Source organism: Rhipicephalus microplus, chromosome 3 (genome assembly GCF_043290135.1).
Source record: "Rhipicephalus microplus isolate Deutch F79 chromosome 3, USDA_Rmic, whole genome shotgun sequence".
NCBI classification, from domain to species: Eukaryota; Metazoa; Arthropoda; class Arachnida; order Ixodida; family Ixodidae; genus Rhipicephalus; species Rhipicephalus microplus.
The window spans coordinates 62182136-62192191 of record NC_134702.1 but is presented as its reverse complement, the minus strand read 5'-3'; the positions used below and the strand labels follow the sequence as shown (position 1 = coordinate 62192191).

Below are 10056 nucleotides of genomic sequence, written 5' to 3'. Positions count from 1 at the left end.
CGCCAGGCGTTGTCCCTGCTAGCCCGAGGGTGAGACGTCGTGTCGCCACGATGCCGTTAACCGTTCGAGAGAGGACAACAAAGACAGCATCTTTCTTGGAAGAGACCGTGGCGGCCGCCCCAAATCGCCCCGCTAATTAAGCGAACAAATCGGCGGACCCTTTGATGTATGCTGTCAGGAGCTTGGTACCTCTCGACTAGCGGCACACACACGACGAGGAAGAGCCCCGCTGGAGCCACTTTGCAGTGCAGTGATCACGACTCAATATTAGACGTTCACGTGGACTGTGCATGCTCGTCCCTCTCACCTGATGTGTGTGTGTGATTGGTGTTCCACTCGGAGAGGATGAGCCCGACAGGGCTTAAAACGATGCCGCAGAGTGCTGGACGTCGCTCTGAACCGCGTAACGGGGTTTGTGAAACAACTAACCCTTCTTTGCTGTAAATACGTGTAAATAATGCCGTAAACCTGTTTGTTTTCGTATCCTCGTCTTGTCAGCGTTCGTTTCCTCCACCCGGTTACACCACGCTACCACAAGAGACCAGGTAGACCCCCATTCGCCACAACTGGTAGCAACGGTGGGATGCCATCATCAGCGACCTTCCTCCTTCGACCTTAAAAACTGGTGGCAGCGGTGGAATGCCATCACCAACTTCCTCCTTTGACCCAGACCTTAACAGTAGTCGTTTCGTGCGAACCTTCCGTAGCGTATTCATTTGCTTATGTGCTGTTTACTAGCACGACATTTCAGAGCTGAAGTAGCTCACAGGATGTGTAGACGGCCGCGCCTCTTACTGCCTTCACTGGGGCACGGCCGACGTGCCCTTGCCTTTGGTGATGGTGAAGGCGACACGCTGAGCAACGAGACGCTGTAGTCTACGGTTGCCAAAGCTGTATTCTAAAGGCTGTGGTCTCCCTGTAATGCTTTTCTACGATTGCGCAATGTGAGCCTTCGAACTATTATGCTATTGTGTTCCTGAATAGTTGTGTCACCATTTGATTTGGAAAGTTGTCGGTGTATATTGCAAGAACGTAATTGGGCTAATAGAACAACTTTGCTTCCTCAATATTTCTGGTTGATCTTCCTTTTTTCTCGCGCACGCAATCAGCCAGCCATAAGGCTCAATAAAGTCTCGTGTCTATTACAACACTTAAAAGGTAAGAAATTAAGAAAACTTTCAATCTCGAGCTATGTAGGGAAAATCTAGAACGTCGCACCACTTCTGGTTGTGACGTCTTATTATAGTTTTAGTTTTATTAGATTATATTTAAATATATTAATTTTATATATACATATATATATATATACATATATATATATATATATATTATTACATTTTTTGGCTGTGGTCCCCTCCATACGTACATGGCGACGGTGGCAACGGGCAGCCAACTACTGAATATATGGGCTTCTATAGAATTTACGCTAGAAGTTTACATATACCATGGCCCGGTTCTCATGTGCTGGTACTCACGATCGATCAATTGCGTGTGCGACGAACTTTGGTGTGACTGAACAGCGACGCAGTTCCTTCTGTGTTTCCGCACCCTCACAAACACCATGACTTGTTACCTTCGCGAAAAGAATAAAAATGGGGCAAGGCTGTAAGACGGCTTCTTCAAGTGCCTTAACAGCGCGTAGTTAGTTGTTGAGGATGTGTTTGCCGCAGCCATGAAGCGATCGCAGCCGTGCTCAGCTTGCCTGGCTTCCACAGTGCTCTCTGAAAATCTGTATTTCTATCGAAAGATATGACCCGAGTCTGAAGCGAAATAAAGCGCCCGTGTTACACGGTCACTTTTCGTTGGCGATCAGCACTGGTTGTCTAACTAGCAAGGACAAGAACTAAAGCAAGGTCATGCAAAGAATAACGCGCGGCAACAGCTTGCCGACGTGTCGATGCACATATATTACGTGGCTCGCGACCGGAAGAATGAATCGTAACGCACAGGCGTGTGCCATCTGTGAGGCGACGCTGTCAACGCCGTTGCAGCATTTCCCGTGATGGACGTTGGCCATAACATGACATGCCTTCTTCTTCTTCGACTAATACTGTGCACTACAGACGAAACTTCACCCATTGGCCAGCACAAATTGAATTGCGTTTATACGTTTGTTTACTGTGCACCACGTCCGACATACACCATGCTTTCTCTCTTAAGTGTATGCGTCTCTTGACTGTCGTACTTCCATGCATGTATATATTGTATATATTGTATATATAGTTTTCAAGCATCTTTGAACGAGTTTCGTACAGGGAAGATAGGTTTTTGTTACTGCTTGAATTCGGCACCGAACTATCACCTGGCTTGGTCCTGACCGCTCAGATTTCTCTGCGCTGTACGAAACTGCGGGTACAACGAACCTACTGCAAGTCCACTCCAGTACCTTATTCCCTAACCAACGAGGGCGGCCACGAACAGGATCACACGGACTTTCTCGACCTCGCGTCGCGTATGAGCTATGGTACCTTAAGCGGCAGCCGGTCAACCGAATGGAGTTGTGTTTCCGGCGTCAGCGCAGTTAGTGACGGCGATGAATCTGCCAGCTGTACATGAATTCTCATTTGCAGCGTGCTAATGAGAATTTGTGCTCCTAGCAGCACAGGTTGTTAGGCTCCAGAGACGACTACACATAAGTTAATGCCTTTTATGACTAATGTATTGCAGAGTTTTTTTTTACGTCTACTGATCATTAGGGTCCTTTAGGACCGTTCAATTAAAACAGAATATCCAAATAACGTCGTTTTGTGAAGGTGGTTTCGTGAAATAACTTTATTTTGATACGCAATTTGCTTCACATATCGAGGGACATTTGTAGACAAAAAGAGGGACGTTGCTCTGGAAATTTGGATTCCATATTTGATGGTTTCTTCGTCCGCGATGTCCCCTCACTGAAGAGCACTCGTGGACCTGGGACATGTACATCATATTTGAACGTCTGCCATATTTCCCATCCATTTCTTTAAATCCATCCCTATCCCTTCCTTCGTGCACTACTGCTTATGCGTCCTCCTCTGAGAGAGAAAGTTCTAGGGTGTACATTCTCTTCACTTTCTGTTAGTTTATTATAATATTCACTCACGCAAACACACTGAAAACTTGACCAACTCGGCCCTCAGCACGCCGTCGCACTCGTTGCGAATTTTCCGAGTTAGATGTTAGCCATGTATAGAAAAAAGATTGAAAATTAAAGAAAAAAGAAGCATGAGGTTCAGGTATCGACAGCAAGTGATTTACGTCAGCAAAACCAACAGTACAACGCAGCTTCCAGGCCAAGCAGGTGAGGAGACTCATTCCAACAAAGGCATCGTCCAAACGTGAGTTCACCCAAAGAACTTCTCGAAGACAGACACAGGCAATTATTCTCTCTGCTCACAGGAACGCTAAATCTCGTTGTCAGCACAAGTCCGACCGGTCAGACGCTGCATTGACGGACCTAAGAGAGTCCACGCCTGAACTGAGCAAAAGAATGCCGCGCAGGTGACGCATTGGGCACGGCAGTGAATCTCCCACCCCTCCCTCTGGTGACAGGCCTAACGACAGATTAAGGACTTCGGGATGACCCCGATGTATATTCCCCGTGAATGTTCGCGGGCGCCTTTCAGACATATGTACAAGACTAGAAGAGCGAGCCAGACCCATCTCGCAAGCTGGCACACCGAAGCCCGTGCGACAAAAGCCTGTCGTACACAAGTCCAAGAGAGTAAAGAAGCCTCTTCTAAATCGCGCACGCAGCCTCAACAGTCCCTACTTGCGTACGAAGAGACACGTAATTTATGATCTCCTTGAACTTGGGAGCTGCCGCGGATACCCGCTATGCACACAAACGTTCGCCGCCCGCCCAGGAGTTGTGCAACAATGGCGCCATCTCGTCGACAGGCGCGCAAGCTGGCGGGCGAGGAGTGCGTTGGCGTAGCTCAACTGCGACGCGGGTGAAACGTAGTAAAGATGACCCGCGCAAGAATGCGCTGCTAGGCCCAGTTTGAAGTGTCGTTTCGCGAACAATGTGCGCCCCTCCGCGGAGTCTCTCTCTTTTCAGGGAGCAGTACGAAAATGTGAAGGGCGCGCTGCTCTTGAACTTGAGACGCGCACCAATGTCAGGGGCAAACCGAAGCCATAACCGTTCGTCAGGGAAGAAAGAACGGCGCTTTCCGCGCCCACTCTTGAGGCCATTACGAAAGCAGTGGGCCGCTCTTCACGAGATGGCACGCGGAGCAGCGGCAACAGTAGACGACCCTCTGGGAGCATGCCACAGATGAAGCGAGCCGCACGATTGCGTGCGTGCACGTGCGCGCGCATCCACTACTCAACAATGTAAACCAGCGTTTTTCTTGAATTTTGAGCGTGCGTTTGTGTATATGGGGTCATGTACTGCGCGATGTTTCGTTTAGAAGAGGAAAGGAGGTCTTGAAGAATCGGATATTCTTCTTTCACTGCTTGTGATATAGTATGTATCAGGTCGAGAAGACTGAGGGAGGAGGTGTGGGTACCTGGGTGAGGGAAAGGAGGTAACACTGCGTGTGTACATGCAGTTAACTAAGGCATTTTCTATGAGTCAAGGTTTGTTGAACTCTGGCTCGCAATATATTACCCTCTCTCTTTGTCAATTTTCCACGAATATAGAAGTGCGTTATAGGCCCCTGCGCAGCAAGAGATCTACGTGTGTTCCACGTTGAAAAAAAAAAACGCGATAAGGCAAGAGAGTTTCTGCGACAGGACAGTAAACAAAGAAAACTTTAAATTATCAAAAATATAAAATGCCTCTTGCGCGTGTGTGGTTCCGAAGTTTCAGTTGGACTATTTGCTAACTTCCATTCAAAACTCTGTAGCTTCAAGAAAGTACAAAGACTGCACAAATCTCATCCCATGTGATGACTGTGGTAAGGCAGTTCTAAGTGACTACATGACAATAATCCAAACGGAACCAAGCTACTGTCGAGAAGGCGTGGACAACATCGGAACGCTTCTGTCTAATGGAATAGGGCAGAAAGGCACGGTGAAATTGAAATTCCTGAGCGATCGCGTACAAGAGTGGTGACAGCGGAAAGACGAATGGGGAACAGAGACTACAAGAAAAATAATGTGGAAACAAAAAACGGCCTCAGCCTCACGACATAGCATGTCCGCCGTCCCAGGGCCATACGCTCGACATGGTCACAGCGGGTGTCGTAGGAACAACTGCTTCCGCGAGGAAACAGCATCAATATAAAAGTGGTGCTAACAATACCTCTCAAGGAGAGAAGGATGAGCAGGAGGGAGGGTAGAGCTACTGGCGAATTTGCATTCCCAAATAAGCTAGCCCTCTGCTGCAATGGTAGCAAAAGAGAGAACCAAGGTGGCAGGGCCCACACGGACTATGACAGAAACATAGAAAGCTGCAGAGAACAGTCAGGTATGGTCGTGCACCACACGGCGAGTGGCACATGTGAGGGGGGCACTGCCGCTGTCTGCCAGCGGTGTCCCGTCTTCTACTGCACGAGTTGCAGAGAGTCGACCCCTGTCTTGTGGGTGTGCGACGGTGCGTGACGCGTCCGCATGGAGCTAGCGGGTGAAATATGCGAGCGTGCCTCCCTCTATGGTCTGGTTGCTCGCCTCTTGTGGGCGACGCGCACGAAAAAAGAAGCAACGAAGATATGAAACGCGGGCCACAAGAGTGAGTGTGTCTAGCTGGCGTTCACAGAGGGATCGGAGGACAGGTGGCTATCGGTGTTGGCGGGTCTTCCATGAGCGGAGAGGTACTCACCCTTCGTCATGTCGAACACGCTAGACTGTGACCTATCAAGTGTGAGGGAACTGTGAGGCTGAAACATATCGGTACTAGATGTCGTTATCATCATAATACAAAAACGTTAATTAAATTATTCATGGTATTATTAGTTTAGCATCACTCTTCGTGAACTGCGTCTCACATTTATTATTAAGTTATTCAAGCGCCCTACAGAGGAGACAAGAAAGCGTTTTGGACCACTAAGCTGAAATTTCCGATGAGAAGCATCCAATTATACTGTGTAAAATTCACGCGACAAATCAATGCAATAAGTTCTTGCTCATTTTTCATTTTGACGCCTGGTGTATGAAAAGGTGTGTGCCTGGAGAGCCCTTTAAAAATTAAGAAGAATCAACGTCTAAGTAAGGTTGCATTCTAAAGAAGGTAGCATTGTTTCGCGCTACAAGCAATGCGACATAAAAAAATTTTGGTAGAGAGGTTAAACCATGAAACTACCTGTTTTAAGTAGCTGCTTTGTCTTTTCATCCCTATATAAATTATGACCACCGTGCGACATGTTCAAGCTGTAGCAGTCGGGCTTTATCTGTTGAAACTCTTCAAGATGCTGTTATACACCGTATGCTTATTTCTAACAAATTAACAGAACTAATATCCCGTTTTGTGAAAGTGGAATGGCGAACTGTAAGTACTGGATATGCCATAGCAAAGTATATTATTGCAGCAGCAGCAGGTATACCACTGCCGAACGGCATCTGCAGCTTTCTACTGTAGAAAAAAAATGAATTGAAATGTTCTCAGGCCAGCTGCCTTAGGAAAGCATGGGATTGTGGCGTGTGAACTTTTGACCAGCCCTGTAGATTTTTCTAATAAGAGCACGGCAAACATTGAGCAACTGTCATCTCTACATGGCCCTTCTGGGCACAACGCAAAAGCCTACATACTATTGCGCCCACGGACGTTGCAATTTATGTAGAAAATGAACGCTTAAATGCAAGTAATACGCAAAACGCTTTATTTTCCATAAAATGTGTATGCGGTTGCTCTAGGTTTGATATTGCTTGTTACAGTCTTCTCAAAATGAAAATACGATGACTCAGTGTTCTTCCTTTCCCGTTCCGAGTCCTCTCTGAAAAATAATATTGAAGGTCTTAGTACGTACGGACATGCAACTACGGTGCATGTGGGCAATTGTTCTGCAGGGCTACACAAGACTGCATATGGACGTACCGATTCACTAAATGGTGCTATGCCTGTCAACGAAAATTCACAAAGCGCTATCAGAGGTTTTTAGCAAGCTGCGGAAACAGGTTACGGAAAGACGGCAGCAAGGAACCGGCGGACGAGTGCGCTTGCGCGACTATTGTACGCGCATACGGAAAGGAACTGTGTCGTATTTCTGTAACGCGCTTCCGTAGCTTTCGAAAACCCTCTATTGAGACTAGCACGAAATAGGAAAACGTACGGAAACCACTCAGTAAATAAACTCTTCACCATGCTGATTCCTGCACAATGACACCATAAGTGTTGAAAACTTACACTTCTTCTTGTGCAGCTTGGCGATGTAGCCGACAGCGTCGAGTCCGTATCCGTAGTTGTGACCGTAGACTGGCAAGCCGTGGGTGTATCTGAGAGGTCCGACTCCGTAACCGAAAGCTGGGGCATGAGAAACGGTCGAGAAGGGAGTGTGGGCCAAAGCGGTAGCCACGGGGCTAGTGTGGACGGTGTGCTGCTCGCTTACGTGGTAGGGGTCGAACTTGGTCACTCTGGATACAGCGGTGCCAACATGCGCACTTGCCACAGGGGTGGTGTGGACAGCCGTCACGGCAGGGGCAGTGTGCACAGCGGTCACAGTGGGTGCTGCGTGGACAGCGGTAAGAGTGGCAGCTGGAGCAGCAGCCACTACAGTTGGAGCCGTATGGTACACTCTAGTGATGGCCGGTGCGGTGCGGTAGGCGGCATAGCTGGTCAGCGCAGGCACGCCGTGGATGGTGGTGGCGACGGCAGGGGTGGCTGCCAAGACAGGGCTACTCTGAAAGTACCGCGAGATGGCAGGAGCGGTCTGGTAGGTGGAGACCTTGGTGGCCACAGTCGCAGGGATAGCATGGACTGCGGTGGCGATGGCAGGGGCAGTGCGGACGGCGGTCACGGGTGGAGCGCCGTGGACAGCGGTAAGAGTAGCAGCCGGAGCAGTGGCCAGAACTGTTGGGGCACCCTGGTATACGCGGGTGAAGGCAGGTGCGGTGCGATAGCTGGCGTAGTTGGTCAGTGCTGGGACACCGTGGATGGTGGTAGCAACGGATGGGGTTGCAGAAATTAGTGGGCTGTTTTGAAAGTAGTGCGTGACGGCGGGAGCGGTCTGGTATGTCGAGACTTTGGTGGAGACAGTCGCTGGAACATCATGGACCGCAGTGGCGACCGCTGGAGCCGCAGCGACGATGGGAGCACTCTGGTAAACACGGGTGACAGGCGGAGTGGTGCGGTAGGTGGCGATGGCAGGAGCAGCCTGGTACACCTTCGCAAATCCGGTAGCGACAGCGGGTATGGCGTGAACAGTGGTGGCGACAGCCGGATCAGACTGGTAGACCTTGGTCCCTTTTGACGTGAAAGCTGGCACGGAGTGGACGGCAGTGGTGACGGCCGGAGCGGCGGCGACGACAGGAGTTCTCTGGTACACGCGGGTCACTGCCGGAGCGGCACGGTAGGTAGCGATGGAAGGGGCGGCGTGGTAGACCTTGGTGTATCCAGAGGTCACTGCTGGAATGGCATGGACCACGGACGAGACGAAGGGAGTGGTGTGGTGCTGGCGGGTGATGACAGGGGTGGCCTGGTAGGTGGAGTAGGCTGGGCCGGTCGCCACGGCAGTGATGGCTGGAGTTGCCAGCTTAGTCACCTTGGTGTAAGTGGGAGCAGCCACCACGGGAGCGGACTGGATGTAGCGGGTGACTGCAGGAGCGGTCTTGTAGGTGGTGTACGAAGGCACAGGAGCTACGGCGGCGGTCACAGTGGGAGTGGTGTGGTAGGTGGTTACGGTAGAGTGACCTGGTGAAACGACTGCGGCCGTCTTGTAGGCCGTTGTTGCGAGTGCTGGAGCAGTGTGGTACGTCGCAACGGCTGGACCAGCTTGATATGTCGTGACGCCTGGAGAAGCATGGTACGCGGTTACTGTTGGAGCGGCGTGATACGTCGCTACCGTTGAACCAATGGGGTATGCCACGGGCGCGGATACTACGGATGAAGTGGCGGGTGCCGAGTAGGATGCTCCTTGTGGCAAACCGTATCCCACTCGGTACTCTGCTAGCGCGGCGGCGAAGGCGTTAGTGGCCACGGCCAAAAACAAGAAAGCTTGAGCCTGTGAACAGTTAGTTCAATTGTGTGCAAACAAAAAGAAAGTCTGAAAAAGCAAGAATATTCGTGATAATGTTAACTATAAAATGTGATGCCACGTTCTACCGACGAGTTCATTTGTACAGATTGCTAAGTGAATAGAAAAATGCTTTGAATAATTCATTACTTGAATGCATCGTCTGTGCCCTTACGCAAATGGCTGTTCACTATCACAGTCACATCATAATTAAGCAAGTCGCAATGTCGTGGTTAGGAGTTAATATTTCACAGAATATTCAACAATTACTTCAGACAGTTACTTAAGGTGATACATCCGATATGCGTATTACAGCAAACGTACTGAATGCAACATTGCGAAAACACAAACGTGGAACCATACAATGAACCAGGAGTCACTGAAGTGTGAAAGATCAGTAACCAGTGCGATTTTTGCCTGTTACAAATAAGAAGGAAGCGTTCCTCTCCGATCTAAAGTGAATCCCTAGGTCCTATACTCACTCCAATCATGGTTTCTTGTTGGTAGACGATGCGTGAGACCACCGATGCTGCAATGGGAGCCGTCTGTCTCTTATATACGCCCAGTAGAGGCTTGGTCGAGAGAGAAAGTTGTTTTTCACTGGAAAAACTTTTCTTGAACACGCATGCTTGCAAATATACGTAGAGAAGAAAGACCAGAAATCTCGATGGCACCAGAATCTGCTTGGCAGACATATAGCGTTCATCGGTCAGCGGAAAGGAAATTGTAAGCTAAATAAATGAAGTAAATTTAAAGAAAGCCATTAGTCATTCCGTAACAGTGCTCGGTGAAAGAGCGAGCCTTCTGAAATAATGAAGCGGAGAGCCAGAGCTTTTACATTTAAAAAAAAAATAGGAATTCTGAAAAGCTGAAGGATTTTGTGCGATACCGCAGACATAAATTGCGAGAAAAATGAAGAAAAAAAGTACAATAAAGGGTCACCTTTCGGTATACGGAGCAGTGGTCG

At 49.1% G+C, this 10056-nt stretch overlaps 1 protein-coding gene across 1 annotated transcript; it reads right to left on the bottom strand.

Moving 5' to 3' along the window:
* Nucleotides 1–6765: 6765 nt before the first annotated feature.
* On the bottom strand, nucleotides 6766–9603 carry LOC142803194 (uncharacterized). The gene is made up of 3 exons (XM_075888288.1): nucleotides 9572–9603; nucleotides 7265–9077; nucleotides 6766–6854 (listed from the first exon to the last, which is right to left on the bottom strand). Coding segments are annotated over exons 1-3 (1824 nt in total). The 5' UTR covers nucleotides 9581–9603; the 3' UTR covers nucleotides 6766–6852.
* Nucleotides 9604–10056: the final 453 nt, after the last annotated feature.